General features: G+C 39.2%; 1 protein-coding gene across 1 annotated transcript in view; it reads left to right on the forward strand.

The window, feature by feature from the left end:
- The window catches only part of LOC139719244 (A disintegrin and metalloproteinase with thrombospondin motifs 6-like), a 152,617-nt gene that overhangs the window by 12,439 nt on the left and 122,397 nt on the right, over nt 1-17,781 (forward strand). The window contains exon 3 of the mRNA XM_071630673.1: nt 3,066-3,225. Within this exon, the coding sequence (XP_071486774.1) occupies nt 3,066-3,225 (160 nt within the window). The remainder of the gene's footprint in view (nt 1-3,065; nt 3,226-17,781) is intronic.

Here is a 17,781-nt window from a genome sequence, read left to right on the forward strand (position 1 = left end):
ATTGGTCCAACCTGGGAGGCTGCGTCGTCTTAGTGTTCGCGTCGCAGATCGCTAATTCTTATGAACAAAAAAAGACAACGACATTACATCCGACGCCGTCACAGGAAACATAGAATTTGAACGCAGGCCCTGCATAATTTTTTTTTTTGAAACATGAAATAAATGGTGCAAATTTATTATTTCTTTTATGGCTATTGTCACAAAGAGTTGAGAAGCATCATAGTCGATGGTTCAAAATGACATTTTGATCCCTGAAATATAATGAATAAGACTGAATAATGAACAAAACTGAGAATGCGAATCACATTCTGGTGGTAATCGATCACAGTCACGATGACTGGATGAGCGCATATCGGAATTAAATCGTCCTTTCTTTGTGGCCTTTATCCTTTTACGACTTAGATTCATTTTGTATAATAATGAATCTTTTGTTTTGCAGAGGTTAACTTAGGCAGGGACTCACGCGAAATATGTATTTCGCTGTGTTGACTATGTGAATGCTTTAATTCTTTTTTTTTTTTTTGTGGTGACAAAAATAGTACCGGAGGAAAGACGAATGATGGCGGTGATTCATGCTAAAGAAATCAAGATCAGGGAAAGAGCCGCAACAGATGATTTTGGAGGGAAATTTATATTTAGATGTGAACCCTGTGTGATGGCGTTTAACTCCAGATATAAAAAGCCGCGCTCAGAAAACACGCACAACCCTTCTCCTTCGATTGTTAGTCAGAAGAGAATGGAAGAATGGCAGTAAAAACCATCATGATGAACGATATGCAAGCTCAACAATGGTTCTAGAGCACCGTTTGAGATCCATAAAAAAGAAGCATAAATCTCCGCGAATTAGTTTGGTGAAAGGAAAAAGCAAACAAACAAACAGACAAAAGCTTAGTGATTCATTCGTTGCAGTTGTTTTTTTTCTCCCATTTTATCTAGCTAAGAGTGACTGTCGAAATAAAGAAAATGTCATCTATATAGTACAACGTTTATCCCTCAGGCCTTGCAATGCGCCAGCTTTTATGTTACTCCCGTTGCTGAAAGATTGCCTTAGAAAGTCTTATAGTCTTATATAAAGATATATAAATATACAAAGTTAGATATCATGACTTCACGTTGTTGCGCAGATCACGGGTGGATGACCGCAATTTCACGGGTTTCGCACCAAACACGACAAGTCGGGTGGTGCTAATGGTCCATCTACAACGGGTAATATCGATTAGCGTTCTCTGACTCACGTCTAACTTCTAAATAAGAGTTAAGAAAAAAAAAGAAGAACCCGACTCACAACAGAGAAAAAAAAAGATCATACTGAATCAATCATGAAGGAGAATTATTTCTAAGGATTGATAGATGTGTTGGTGCAATACTTATGACGAATGGCCTGCCTCCCGGTAGCGATCTTGGTTCAGCAAAGTGCCAAGTTCTGAGCTTTACTTTCTTGCGTAAATATTGATGTATGGATTTTCCCCGACCTCGAGAACTTATTTCTCTCCCTCTCTCTCTCTCTCTCTCTCCAAAGTGTCTCATGGGGGCCCATTTGGAGTGACGCACTTTCTGCGTATATCAAACCGGCGCCCTATTTCAGTCACCCCTATTTTTCTTTGTTTACTTGTTTTTGTTTTGTTTTGTTTTAGTAACCCGAATGAAAATATTAACTCTGATTTATCTCAGTCATGTACGCATCATGAACTTGGACTCAGGTAGTTTCCAGTAGCCTTAATTAAATCACTTTGAGGGCACTTCATTTTCATGTACCTACTACTGCACTAGTATGTATTTTGTTATTAGCTGGTTTGTGATTTGTGCGTGCAATCAAAACGTTGTTCATTGATTGGCTGGAAGTTGGTCTCTCACAGCGATGAGGGTCGCGCGCATGCGCATTATACGAATCAGCTCGTGTGTCGACCAGCAGCAGGCAGCTACAGGCAGGCGAGAATTTACTATACTCGCTCGGTATGAAATGGTACGTCCCGCAGCGCAGTGAGCCGATCCTATGCCTTTTTGCCGTGGAGGCCGGATCGGAGATTTCTTAGCGCGTGCGGAAGGTGTCTTCCAGAATTCTACATGCTAGAAACTGTTAGTGGCTAAGAGTGAAAGTGATAGTTTAAGACATGCCAGTTCCTCATACGCCTGAAGTGATAGTATTGTTTCTAATTCAACAGGCGCGGGGTCTAGCCCTCCTAGACTTTCTACCTGCTGCGGCATGGTTTGGTAATTCTTAGATCAATAGTCCCATACATTGGGTTCTGTGTTAATTGCAAGGGTGAAGTAGGCCTACGTAAAGATCTTCAAACAAAATGACTGTCTGTTCTCTAAAATCAGTTGAACTCATGTCTGCGTGTTGTACGTATAGACCTATAGGGTCCTAATATGTTGGCATTTCAAGTCTCAAAGAGCAGAAACTCCAACCAAACTCGCCCAGACACAGATTATTTAGTGATATTTTGAATTTGATTTAGCTGGTCATTCAATCTTTCTTGTGCCAAGACCTACTTCTAGACTCTGAGAAGTCAAAAACGTTTAAAATTCTGATGAGTTGGACACAAAACGTTTCAGATGTAGGTTAGCCCGAGTATAAAAGTGCAACAGCCATGCTCAAAGGTAACCATTACTTTTTTTATTTACCCAAAGGAGATCACACACTTGCTACTGACGTCAACAACAGCAGCAGCAATTACACCACAACAAGCATCACCACCACCAAAACAAAAACATCTACAGAAATAAACGCAACATCCCACTTCCCTCCTCCCAGAATAAACAGGTTACAAAAACTTGGAACAGCTGCAGAATACCCCCACCATGCTAAAAATAAATATGAATGCCCATCACCCCACAATACATACCCAACTATTGCTATGGTGGGACATCATACTTGTATTTCTAGTGCACTAGATTCTATAAAGTTTGACCGATTTAGCAAGTACCCCGGTATTGGTGAACAAAACATGCACTGTTGGTGGGTATATTTTTCAGTTGTACCAACTCTTGAATTGATGGATTTCTCATAACCAGCTTCAATCATTTAGTTGATTTTTTGTTTTGGTGTTTGCTTTTTCTTTCAGCATGGATATATCAGGTCACATGATGGGGAGGAATACATGTTGGAACCGGTGGACCATTATAAGAATTATGTGCGAGAGGGACACCCACATGTGATCTACAAGCGCTCGGCCGTCCCGAAACAGGCGGAGGAGGAAGACTTGGGATCGTGTTCTGTGACAGGTGAGTGCGAACGAAGATTAACTCTTTCATTGCCACATGCAGTATGTATGAGGCCTTATTGTCATCCAGGTTAGCCATTTCGCCCTTGGCATTGTTCAGCCCGAGGTTCCTGCTGTTATTATCTAATATCACATTAGCATTACCAGGCACCCTGAGCAGACACTTTGGTCGAAAGGGATATTGTGGGCAAGACGTCTTGTCCAACGACAAAAGTACCAGGCTTGATTTGGACTTGGGGACCTTCTGTTCAAATGTGCAGCAGAGCTTTGTCATCATATACGGTGCTTTCACAATTGAAGACTTTATCTTTGTCGTTACCATCATCCAATGAATAAACCGCCTTGAACGTGCAGTGTCCAGGTGAAAACCTAACACCAGTATCTCTAAAAGTGTTTCTCAAGACTTGCCATTTTTTTTTTTTTTGGTGTATGTTCTATGCTCCTGTTTGTGTGTGTGTGTGTGGGTGAGTGTTTCAGTTTTCAAGTTTTCATCGTGCAGTTATTAATTCCATGTCTGACGAATGTGAGCAAAAGATAGATCTGTTGATTTTTTTCTTACGGTTGATTTAACTGACGATTGTCAAAATTGTGGGGGATGCAAACTGTATTGAAATTGGCAATTTCCCTTCGTTGGAGAATAGAACACTGTTTTGTACAGTTATTGTCTGTGTTTAATGCGCAATCTTCTCAAATCAGGAGATACTATAAAGTTAGCTTGTGTTCATTCCAGCGTTCATCAAATGTCAAGGATTTGCCAATACTTCAGGGGAAGCCTCAAACTCCTTCATGGCAATTCCCAAACAACAGCCTTTCTTGTTCAGCTTTTCTTTCTTTGTTTGGATTTCTAAATCGTCTGGCTTCAGAGGTTTATTTCCTCAGGCTGGGATAAGACTTTTTGGGCCAAATCCATCCTTTTCAGGTTATTTCCATCTCTTCTCTTTTTCCCAAGGAAAGCTGTTTTGTGGACAAATGCATGGCAGTTTCATGGAAAATTTTGTACTCACTATGAACAGTGTGATGGTGTTCAGAACACCACCATACCCTTACAAGCGGATCGAGCATTGTTATAATGTAAATAAAAAAAAATGGTTTGATAAAAAGTCACATGTAATTGGTAACCACTTGTTGCAACCTGGAATTGTTCTCACTCATCCTGTTTGAAGTAATTTTCACTGCCAGTACAAGCTATATCTAGCTTATTAAAAAACTAGATCAATACAAGTGTCACAAGACCATTCATTTGCAATAATGGTAGACTCAAGGTTTTGAAATACAATGTAGCAAACCAGTAGCTTTATATCTCTTTAAGATCAAAGACTTACACGGACTACAAAAAAAAAAGAGAGAAAAAAATGAAGATTTTACAGTTCTTCCTCACAGATGAATTGGGCAGGATATATTATGCGACAATTTGAGTAGCATGATATTGTGTCCACATCTTCTGAAGACTGACTTACACATGAAACTTTCCAGTGTGAGTTCTCTTGACACTACCACCTCACACATCATAACCCTACAAAAATGAGGATAAAGCTAACATCTTCTGCCTAAGATATAATTGGAATATGTATTTATGATGTAACAGTTTTTATTTGGGTATTTTTCCCCTTAATGGCTTTTGGGTTTTCATGTCTGATATATTTTGAAAACATTGGAATTTTCTTTGTGTGTATGTCATGATAGTCGTTAACACATATAGGGCTCCTATCTACTTCCATCGATCAGAATTGGAATGAAACATTTCAATATGAAATTGACTCTAAAAAACTTCATCTTTTGGTGCAGCTTATGTCAGCATTCCATTCTGGGAATAGTAAATGTCAGGAATTAGTCCATCCCAGATCCCCAGGGTACACTGTTCCTGACAGTTTGACTGTCACAAGGTCAGTTTGCTGTTTGACCACTATGCTGGACAGGCTGAAATGGAGTAGTGAAAGGGACTAAAACCAAATACCTTCCATGGTTTTGTGACAAGGCCAAAGCAGTGATATGCATCTGAGCAGTGATCATACCAGTAGCCAGTACCTTTTCAAACCCATCCCTTGGAAGTTGGAATTTCTCTGTGATCGACAGTTATTCTTCATCTTTTCAAAAGGATGACTTATTTCCCGCAAGTAAACAAGATGTAAAAATACTGTGGAAAAATACACAAACTTTGTGTATACATCAATGTGTATGCATACATACATACAGTCTCACATATTTTTCAAATTCTTAAAGCATTCTGTTGTTATTTTTTTCTGTCTTGTTTTATCAATAGCTTCATATTGTACACAATATCAGAGACTTTGGTTGCATGTAAGGCCATGTAGTACATTTTGTTAACCCTTTGAGGATGGACTGATTGTGCTATAACACACATTTCCCATCTAGACACCTGCCGAAGTATACTTGGGTCTCGTTTTCAACAGGTTAATTTGAATCACATGGATATTACACTACCTGTCAAAACCTATGGGAAGGCCAAGTTGTGATAGTGGCTACTGCACCTAGGCTATAACTTAACCATGTTTATGTTGCTTAGCCTTGTACAAGCTCTGAGTCAACTTTGCTAATGTTATCACGTGTATTTTTTTTTGGGGGGGGGGGGAGGGGATGGGGGATGGGGGGGGGGGAGGAAGAAAAGGTTAAGATGCACCTGTAGAGGAAAGAAGTGAACTTAAATTTGCATGACCTTCATGCTATCTGCAGCACAGTGAGGGTATAGTATTTATGACTTTGACCCTTGACCTTGCGGTTTCCAAACTCTCTGACAAGGATAGAGACTCTGGGGCAAATCAAATTTGCGGTGTGAGGCCTCTTCCAAACGGGACACCCTGGACTTGGTTGGGTTCCACTCTCTCTAGATTCCTGCGGAGATTTTCCTCTATGTGAATGCTGCCTTGTGAGTTCGGTACATATCACATGAATTTGAATGGGGCTGATAGGCTACATTAGAATTGTCACATCTTTCATTTTACTAATTGTGGTCCCCTTGATATCACGATAATACTGCATGAATCCTAGGACAAACCAGTTTTGATCTATGACTATAATTGATAATCAGCATCCATATAGGCCTACTATAGCACATTTACTTCCTGGCTCCCACAGTATGTCATACATTATTCACAAATTGCAGGAAAATTAACTGTCTTAACCCCACTAGCTGTCTTCCAAAATGCCATCGAAACTACATACTGTACAAACCTGTTCCTATTAAATGGTAGTTAATCCGCTTTTGCCCAGTTCACAAAGAATGGACCCTGACTTTAATGGCAGTTAAGGCAGGAATAAAACCTCTATTCTTTCGTTTGTGTGGTTTGACCATTTTTATGTCTCTACAAATTGTAGTTTATAGGAACCTACTCACTGCAGCTACACATGTATTTAATGCATGGGAAAGAAAATAGAATGTCATGAGTACCCAGTGGTAACCTTGACATTATCTGCACTCTTGATTCTTTCAACAGTGCCAGTGGTTTTTGTGTACCCTGTGTGAGTGTGTGTGAAAGTGGCTTGTAATTTGTAACTAGGAGGTATCAAAATCGTCAATAGTCCGAACCAAGTGAATTACTCGAGTATGTCTTACATTCTAAAGAATGCCATATTAAAGGGTGGTTTTGGAAACTTCTTTGGCAGAAGATTCATGTCCTACTGATGACGACTGTGTGAAATTCATGTACTGACACCTTGTGTGTTCAACCTACATTCATATAACAACACTGTTGTGTGCAGACTCTTGCACAGTGTGCAGCTATCATTCTCTTTCCTTTTCTCTCTACACTTCTCTGTGGAGCTTGTGTATATATCATGAGTTGCTGACCAAATGAGCGATGTGTTTAACAATATAAAAGTAACCAGAGTGATGTGCACGGCCCATGTGCCCCTTTTGTTGATTGCGCTCTCGGCGACAATTGCCCTGTGTCCAGATTGAGGCGCAGAATGAATAGGGCCTGCCAATTTGGAGCGGATACCTCGGTGCCCTTCAATGCACCGCTGATTCTGGCGAGGTACATGACTGTGTAATGGGACAATAGACATCTCAATTAAGGCATTAAGGAGAGAATGACACGTCCAGTTGGAGTGCATCCGTCCCAGCAATCGACTCCCTGCGGTTTATCAAGAGATTGGTCAGTATTAGCAACAGGAAGAATGGGTAGTGGGGGTTCGATTGAAGATGGGGGGGGGGGATGGAAGGAAGCTTTGTAAAAGTAGGAAGGAAGAAAGTCTGTGGGACTTAAGAAGGATTCATTTTCTCTTTGTGTAGTTTGATCTAAAACTAGCATGTACCTCCAGTCACCCTGATGAAAAATGGCCCCCAGCATCAAGTGGCCTAAATGTGTTGTATTATGTCTTTTTCTAAAGTTCTGAAAGGGGGACCCAGGACTTAGTGTTTGAGAAGGAGAGAGGGGAAGGTAGTGCATATAAATCTATGTGTTAATCAGTATTTTGAAACTCTTGATTCCGTGTTCTGGAGTCAAATAAAAGATACATTCAACTAATTTGGGTATTCAATTGTATATTTTGCAAACTGTTTTGCCGCTGTCCATTTCATAGTACAGTGTATTCAGTATTTTTCTCATCTTTGCTCAGCACCCATTTGAGACCACTTTCATCAGTCCAATCCCCTTTTTTGTGCTTGTAGGTAGCCAACAGTTTGATACCTGTAGGCATTTTTCACAGCTCTGTGTGACAGTAACACTAGAATGAACTCTCATACTGTCATTAACTTATTTACGTTTGACATGCAATTTAGTAGAGGAAGAGCCTTCACCCCTTGATATCCAAATGTAGAGCAGAGTTTCTGTTTTAAGAACATGGAAGTTGTGTGGCTGCCCGTTGCATTGTCTTCGGGTAACACCCCATGAGATGGAGAGGGATGCAACGGGGAAGACGGAGAACTGATGAGGCGGAGAGCCTCCTCTCTCATTTTGAAGAGGAGAGGGGTACTGGAAGGGGATGGGGGACGATGATTCCCATCTCCCCTTTTTTCTTCCCTTTACTTTTTTTTTACCATCAACTATTGGTCCCATGCCATCACCTTTGTGTAATGTTTGTGCCATGAAGTGACTACTTTGGACACCCCCATGCTACCCCCTCCCCCATTCCTATCAAAAAAGAAAATAAAAGAAAAGAAAAAAGGGAGAATCTCTGGTGGATGGTGTCTTCCCCTCTGTGTACCTCATCTATTGTGACTGGTTATTTTGGCGCTTTTGTGACCCCCTCTGCACTCGACTCTCACTCTGGCAGATTCTTTGCACGTTTCACTGGATAGACCTTGAGAGCACAGCCAGACAGATGGAAAAAAGAAGCAGAAAATAGAAAGGATAAAATAGAAAGAAAGGGGAAAAAAAAGATTCCTCCCTTTACCCAATCAAAACAGATTGGTCAAAATAGCACATTCACGTGACATTTTAGAAGATTAACTCCTCTACAGTTTTTGGTTTAGCATTTTCCGTTTGTGAGTATGTGTGTGAATGTGTGTGTATCTGTGTCTGTCTGTGTATGTGTTTGTGTATATGTGTGTTTTTTTTCATTAGAAAGCCCATTTGGACATAATTTAATGTAAATGGATATGATAAATGAAAATTTTTATCGAGGCTGAATTAAGTTTTCTGCATATTCCTATTTGATAGAAACTCCAGTGCTACAATGTATAATGTCCATTCAAAATGATGGCAGACAACCACCTTTAAACATAATATTTTACTAAAGGTACTTGGTTCTGAACATGCTAAACGTGATGTTTGTGCTACGTACATATTTTATACCAGGCTTCCTGGTATTGTGAGGCCAGCATATGCACTTTTCCTGAGATGGCCTCAAGACCTGCCTTGTTACCTTGCTTGACGTCAGACATATCTGGGCATTGGCAGAAAGACAAAGTTGCTCCCTTATCATCTTCTTGCAGGATAGTTTTGAGAATTTCAGTTTGGATTTTGGGTATATGGTAGGAATTGGTGGGAAGGGGAGGGATGGGGAAGTATTGGTGGGTTTATAGGATTGATGTTGGATCAGAAGGGGAAAGGGGGGGGGGTAGGTGAGGGAGGAAATGTTTTAGTTCTCCTAGAAGACATCTGTTTTCCATGTTTCCCAATAGCAAGAGACCAATTTCGTCTCCCTGTATCCAGCGATGAATGATATCAATATTTTGCCTCCACCTTTTTGTCTCCTCTTGACCTTTTGTGGTCTGAAGATGGTATGGGGCTTATGGATGAGGAAGGGGGGGGGGGGGGTGAGAAGAGTGAAACTGCTACCAAGAAAACTTGATGACTTTTTTAAACATGACTTCTTGTTCTACGATACAAATGTTGCCTCTTTTGTTCTAAGTGATTGACATCATGCTCACAGCTGGGATGATTTTTTTTTTCTTTCTGATGAGAGAAGAGAGAGAGAGAAAAAAAATAGATAGGAAATAGAGTAGAGAGAGTTCAGAGAAATATATTTTGAAGATAGAGTTATACAAATGTATTAGGGAAACTGAGAGACAACATATAGATTTACCTAGATGAACAGACTAATAGATAAAGAAATAAGTAGATAAGATGTGTCTATAAATTACTGGTTGTTTCAATACAAAATAATCAGCTGTGAACACGTTATAAGTGTAGCACAAAAAAAAGCAAAGTCTGTTCATGTCATGTGCAGCTGGAGCAGTATCATACTACTTTACAAGAGCATATTTCAGTGATGCTCATCAATTCCACTTCTGCTTTCAAATTTTGAAAATATCCAGGTTCATTTTATTGTATTTTCTGGCTTCTCATTTGCTGCCTTATATTTTTGTCCAGCCGAATGTGTGTAAATGAGCAGTTCTCAAATGTTTCAATGAAAGTGGTGTATTTGCAATGAGTTTTATCAAACAACTTATTGGTTATGTACTATAAACTACAAAAGTTAATAGTAAGGTTCATTTATAAGGACCAGAATTTAGTTGTTCACAGGGCAGCAGACTGAAATATTGAGAAGTGTGTATTAGTCATTATCCATTTTTTTCAGATAGCTGTTACATGGTGACCATTTTTTTCTCTATGGTTTTCTTTCTTTCTTTCCTGTTCTAAAGGATTGATATTTGTTTATAAAACAAACATGTGGAGGTGTTGACTGGTATGCAGCTCTGTAGATCATTCTTTTATTGCATGTGAAGCAGAAACTTTATTTTCATGTCAGTGGAGTGTACATTGATTGGATGATGGGGTGGAAGGTTGTGCAACATACTAAAAGACTGTGTTTGTTTGTCTGGGTTTATGTTCTTTCACAGGTAACAGTCGAGAATGGCAAATGTCACACCGTTTGCTCCAATTATCTAACATCCAAATGGCCCAACACAGGCCAGCTAGAAGAAAATAATGCAAAGAAACAAAGAGAAAATTCAAATCAAGTCAAGTTTATTTTGCAGGGAATATGATGTTATTGACATTGTTTTTCTTCTAAGCAAGGAAGTTTTTGGTTTGATTCGGTTTGTTTCTGCATTCAATCAAATACAAATTCAACACAAACACAAAAAATGCAGTGCAATGATTGAAACAATACCAAAACATAACACTCACCAAAGATAAGTGTAAGCAATAGTACTGTGCAATATACAAATTACAAAACATGTACTTACACTAATATAAATGTAAAGTAGGTATTTTTCCAGTAAATATGAGAGATAATTGAATACAGGAGACCACCATCGCAAGCAATTAAGCTGGAAATAGATGGGGCCTTATGAAGTCATGAAATGTCTAGATGTAAAAGTAACTAATATTTTTCAAACTACCCTGTAAATCCAGTTACATTTCCCCATTACAAAAAAAAAAAAATGTTACTTTGTGTCCCATTTAATAAATCACTGATTTCATTAATTTCAGTGTATAGTCTAGTTCTTTCCTTTCTCCAAGTTTGGAATGTTTAGCCTCTACCAAATTTTGTACTCCTAAGTTTAGATAATTTTTCTTCCGCTTCCATTTTTGTACCTCTTGTACATTTCCATGACACCCTCTGAGAGCCATGCCATAGTGACACGCAACGAGCACGTCACAAGAAATTCAAGCCTGTTTGCATTATATTTAGTGCATTATAGCTTGTTGTTCCAAATACATCCTTTTTAATCTTACCTGCTTTTTTAGTTGACATTTTATATGACATATTAGAAAAAATCACATGCTTCGAGGAACGCTGAACAACTGTTGGATAATTTCAAAAGTGTGTGGGTGGGAGACAGCTCTTCTTTGTTTATTGGCAATGAGCTAAGTGGGATACAGTTGTTTGCTTTTTACGATATTTTGATATATCCGCTCTTGTTTGTTGCATGTGTGATTGGTAAGCACGGCTCCTGAGCTAAAACAATCACATGATGGATAGTGTCCAAGTGATGCTCCTCCTCCGCCTCCCACCGGATATTGTTGCCATGGAAACCTAGTAAACAAACAGGGCAGACGTGGCAGATGAATTATACCTGTGTATTCAAAATGGACATGCTGCGCTGCTCATAGAAAGATATGTGGGAGGGGAAAGAATGTGTATCGTTATCCATCAGAAGATTTGGGTATCAGAGCAGTTTATAAGGGGAAAAAATGAATATGCTTGGCTGCGTATTTTTTCTTTTAGTAACCCTGTCTAGAAAATCCAGAGGTGAGCAAAATAGCAGGAACAGAAGGCAAAACCAATCAATTAATAAAAACAAGAACAAAAAATGATTTACTCCGATCCTACCATATTGGAAATGTACATGTATGCTACACATTGCTCATCTATAGCATAATACAGAATTTGTAGGCTTGCAAACATAAAAAAACCCCAATGAAATATATACAACTGTTTTGACTTTTACACCTTCACTTTGTCACAGGGAAGTATCTTATCATAATCAAATTGGAAAGCTTAGAATTTAATCGCACACATTTTAATTGAGAAAGATAGGATGGAAGTGCTTGAATTCAGTAAATCTGCAAAAAGTTACAAAAAAAGAAGAAGATAAAACTGGCCAGTTTGAGAGTTGCAGGTTGAAGAATCAGTTGTAGCACTTAAACAGTGTTTGAAACTTCGGCTATCTGTATAAATACAAATGAATGACAAAATACTCATGTGGGAGAGAAGTTTGTATTCTTCCTCATAAAAACACTATACAGCAACCATTATATATATGAAAAACAGGTGCAGCAGTACCAAACCGCAGGTACCAATGTGGTTCCTGGGTATCATTGGGTTAACTGGTGTGTTCTATTCGTGCACGGAAAACACGAGGGGAGGTCCGGGCCAGCGGAAGTTCTTGACCAACCCTCTGACAGTTGACGCAAGCGGATCATCGGCTGAGAGGAAAGTTTTAATCAGCGTGCGGGAGCTCTCAAGGTCACCGCGCGCCTGTCGCAGGTCATCTACAGTACCGGCCGGTCGAACTGCGCACGTTGCACGAGGAGTGGCGGCGTATTACTGTCTGCATGTATAGGAGGGTACGGGCGAAAGAGGAAGGCACGCAAGAGAAGCGAGAGGGGAGGGGAGGGTGGGTAGACTTGGGAGGAAGAAATTTGGTAACTGAGAAAGAAGTGATGAGGTACATTACATGTACTGTTAGGCTCATCAAGTCTTTCAGTCCCATCAGCAATGTGTTCACGTACGGATATGGAGAGGGTTTAGGATTTTCGAGCTGAGAGGGCTATAAAGATATGGCCCAATATTTGAGTAATATTGTATTTTTTCCCAATGACTTTTTATTTCTGATTTCATTCAATACCAATTAGATATTACACATATGAACGTATGGAAATCTTTGAATACTCTAGAGTACAGGTGGAATTGGGGGGGGGGTGGGATGGTTACACTTGGTAGAATTAGAAGCTGAGGAAGCTCTTTATGTACAGTGTAATGATGCAGCCAATGTCTATTTTAATAGCAAAATAGGTGTGTATACAAGTACGTAGCAATACAATCTTCACACTCTGCAAGGACGGTATCATCCATTCAGAAAGGGAAAGGGGTAGGGGAGGGGAGGATCCTGGTGGGACAATCAAGAAGGGGAAGGAGGAAAGGAGGAAGAAGCTGAGTGATAGATAAAGAGAGCTCCTGAAGAGAGAGAGTGTGTGTGAGACATGGCCAATAGGGCTCTTAGCAGCATGTTAGCAACTTCACAGCACAGTGCGTACATTTATGTATGTTCAGTACAGTCACGACAGTCATGTACGCATGAATGTGATTGTAGCCCCACAGAGCATCGCTAAGACCGTGATGTACACCGTCAGTTCAAGTTGTTCATTGCCACAGTAATCAGGTGCATTTGAGTCACCAGGAATGGCACATTCTGTGTATCTTCCTAGCCTTCTTCAGTCTAAATGTCAGTCTTGAGTTTTTGCCTTAAAAACTTCTAAGTTTGGGCGTGAACTAAAAATGTTTGCTGTTTATCAGAAAAGCAGTGTTTTATGCCAACAAGTTTATTGACAAAAACAAAACTTAATAGAAAAACAGGCAATCCAGGGAACCCCAAAATCTCTTGTACAGGCATAGATGCATTGAAAACTATGCCTGTAGAAAGCATAATGTATCATTATCTTTGCAAAATGCTCTCTACTCAGTGGGATTGTATTGTGTGTGATGCTAAGTTATCATTCCTGTCAGGTATTGTTAGCAATCTATGTGAAATCAAAATCAATAAATATTACTAACAATGTGACTGCAAGACATGTTGCATGTCTCTGTATGCAGCCAGAATCCTATGGAAGATCCAACGGTACCCTTTGAATTGGTTTGGTATCATACATAAAGCACCCGTCATGCTCTATAAACTGATGAAGAATGTTAAAGATTAATAATTAGTTGAATAAAAAAACTGGAATACAAACTCCCTGTTACGATGTTTCGCCAGTTATATTGGCGTCTTCGGGCGAATGACACTCCTGATGATGGAATGGCACTTAAATAGTGTGAGATTGTGCAGAGCGCACTGGACCTTGTCCAGCGCGCAAAAGACGTCTTGGAATCTTGCAAAAGATCATTGTAACAGTGAGTTTGTTTTCCAGTTTTTTGATTCAACTAATTATTGATCTTGCACTTCGACTTGATGAATGAGAAGAATTTTCATCAATGTTAAAGATTGTTATGTCTACTCCCATAATTTAGCTGTTGCATCGTTGAGTGTGAATTGGTACATGCCTCTATTGAATTGCAGAGATGGAAACTGAGTATAAAATGGTACAGCACCACACAGATAGCACATAATCTACAAACCGATTATGAATCGAGTATCAAAATAGTTACCCTGGCCTGCTCCCATATCTGACACATGAAAACTTTAGAATAAGTATTAAATGCTATTTACCTATAAGATTGATTGCAGACAAAACCTGCTGTTAAAAGTGGTACATTGCCACATTTGTGTTCCCTTGGAAATCAAATGGAAATCATGAATGATGTAATTATTACTGTTTCTTTATCCCCGGTTGTATTGTAATTGGCAATATCCTTCTGCACTGTTGCATTAGGTGTATATGCCCCGTGGTCACAGAAACACATCGATGAGTTTTACTGGGTCACTGTTTACAGAGCATTGAAAGTTGATGAGTGTGTTGAGAGATAAGAATCTACTATTATACCATAGCCCCCCCCCCCTTTAATATCAATTTCATGCCCTCAAACCACAATCCTTTGCTTTTTGTAGCCATAGAAACTATTTCTGTCTCACTGATGAATTTCTGATAACGCCATACAAAAATTTTAGGGATCACCTCAATTCTCTCTCTCTGCTGTGATTATTATATATTTTCTTTTTGCCCCAATTCATTTATATTTGCACTTCCTCTGTGCGAACACAAACTGTTGTCATGGCAGGACTTGGTCGTAGGCAGAAGGCTACAGCTCTGGTCAAGATGTAGGCCTATTAAATTAGTAATGAAGTTTGTTGTTCATTTTTGTGGCTCTATTTGGTATTTGTTATTGTTGTTATGACAAGTGTAACAGATTTTGCTGCTCCCATGTTTGTGTCTCGTGAGCATGGTCTTGTGACTTGCGTCTCATATGGCTGCAGTTATCAGCCGGAACTGTGGCATTTCTCCCATTTTGTATCTCATTTAGTCTCCCCCTTTTTTCTTCTCAATGTATGACAAAATAAAAAGAAGAAGAAGAGTGTAACAAAACTCCCTCTTGGTAGAGTTGGAGTATAAATGCAGGGGCTCTCTTTGAGGTCTCAAATTTTCCTAGTCTGATTATATCTCCTAACAGTTGGCTGTAGATTGCAAATCAGGCATCATGGTAGTAGAATGGGTTATCATTCCTTGTTTGTGATGTACAACTGTAGCTTCAACCAAAAGAGAAAATCTCAGGTAGTGGGACAGTTTCATGATTTAATTGGACGAAAAGCAAGGAAGTTTTTTTTTTTTTTTATTTCAAGTTTTGTATGTGGTTTATTTTAAAACATTGGTGTAGTTGTAATCATAAATACAACTCTTGGGTGATGATTTCACTTGAACCATTCTAGTGGTTTTTGTTTTACATACAACATCAAACAATGTACTAATTTGCATGAGCAGTATTGAGCTTGGCATCTACAAGTGTACGTGTATGGCTCCCTATGGAGTTAACCAGGTCTAAATTATCAGAATTTTAAGACTTTATTATGTGGAATGAAATTTGAGTGATATGATAGAAAACTAAGTTTTAAGAATCTTTCAATTTGAACTAATTTATTTGTTAAGGAAAGACTGCACAGAAGTAATGTTGATTTTGAAGCAGTTTTCTCTATGTTTCGTCTACATATAGCATCTTCACACATTTAATAATCATCCACTTACCCTGCGGTTTCGAGGCTGTGCATGTAGAACCCCCCTTTTCACGGTACGTAAGGTACATGTACAGTGTAGATGGGGACTCAACGTTTTATGCTTGCGACAGTTTTTTTTCCTTCTTTTTCATGGGAGCAACATGGCCGGAAATTGAGCATGCCCGACTGGCTGCTCCGTACCTGTGGAAGTAGGTAAAGAGCGCTGACGAACTCTTGATGTAATTACCGACTCCCCCGAGACTGAATCCATTCTGAGGTCATCACCTCACTTGTCTGACCTTTGACCCACGGAGAAGAGAGCAGCAACAGTTTAATGTACCCTGCATGTCGATGACGGTTTTACTTCACTGTGTCTGTGGTGCTGCTCATGAACAGTGGTGCAGTTGCCAGCTGGTGGGAACGGAGGAATTTCTTGGAAGTGCTCATTTTGTTTTGCTTTGTTTTTTTATTTTGATGAAAAGGATACATTTCTCTCTTTTTCCGAGAGAATTTCCAGATATAGCAGGAAATTGCGGGAAATTACACTTGTTGGAAAATGCATGCTTGATTTTATAGGTTGTTTTATTCATTTGTCTTATCGAACAACTGTAGTTAAGTTGCTTTAGAGCATATTGTAACAAGCTATTGTCGAAGATCTGTCATTATGATAAATACTTGCTGATTCAAATTGAGCATTACAATTCATTTGCCTTTGCATTGGAGTACTGAGCATGTCATGGCAATCCAAGTTTATGAGTCCTTGATTATTTCTTCTTCTTCTTTTTTCTGGTCATGGGAAATTACTAAAGAGTCATTATCGTGATACAAATGTCAATTTGTCATGCATGCTTACAAGGCGATGATATTAGCAAAAAGTGAGCTTTCTTTTGCATTGAGAGTCATAAAGAAAGAGAGAGAGAGAGAGAGAGAGAGAGAGAGAAGAGAAAGATAGAGGGAATAACATAATGAATCCTGTGAACAGGTTTATTGCACTGTTTGTAGAGGCTGGTCTATGCACCCATTCAGATTTGATCAATGGTCACAACTGGATGGCAGTGTAGACATAGCCAGGCATGCTCCATGAGCAAGTTCAATAATTTCTTGTCCTTTTTAAAGGCCACATCCCTCGTCAAACCCTGGGTGTCACTTTTCTTCCATTAGTTCAGATTCTCCCAATATTTCTGGTGATCAATTAGTGAGTATGTTTGACCAAAAAGTAGATATTTTTCTTCCTTTTTAATTTTTTTCTCCTCTCTCTCCATCCCAAATGATACTATTTTATCATTGTGGTTGTCAGATCAAGGATGAACCCATTTGTCCTTTACCACTGGTTCTCACAACTGCAGGAGACCATCACCACAAAACCTTTCAAAGATGTCTGTGACAGCTTTTGTGCACACTTTCCAGCACTCTTTATGAGGTCACAAAGCTCTGCCCTTCTCCTGAGTAAAGATCCGAAGTGTCAAATTAGTGATGTATATCTTTGACGTTGAAGGGACAAATGTTACCATTCGTAGACTGTGCATTCATTTGTGTTTAGTTAAAGAATTAATGCCTTTAATATCCATGTATCTATTCAGTCATTCGTCCATCCATTTAATTCATTTTGTCATTCATGCATACATGCATGCATGCATGCACTCATTCATTCATTCGCTATGTTCCTTTCAGAAGGGATAACATTAATGGTACCGGCATGTGTCTAGAACTCTGACTTGGGGAGACAGAGTTCAAAAGAGGCCAGAATAGAATTGCAAATTGTTGTAGTTTTTTTTTTCTGATTGCTTTTACTCATAATTGTTCTTGAGTATAATGTTTATAGATCAAAATCTGTGCTACAGA

The sequence above is a fragment of the Diadema antillarum genome, unplaced genomic scaffold (assembly GCF_040938485.1).
Source record: "Diadema antillarum isolate AM-2024a unplaced genomic scaffold, OU_Dant_1.0 scf00000107, whole genome shotgun sequence".
In the NCBI taxonomy this organism is placed as follows: Eukaryota; Metazoa; Echinodermata; class Echinoidea; order Diadematoida; family Diadematidae; genus Diadema; species Diadema antillarum.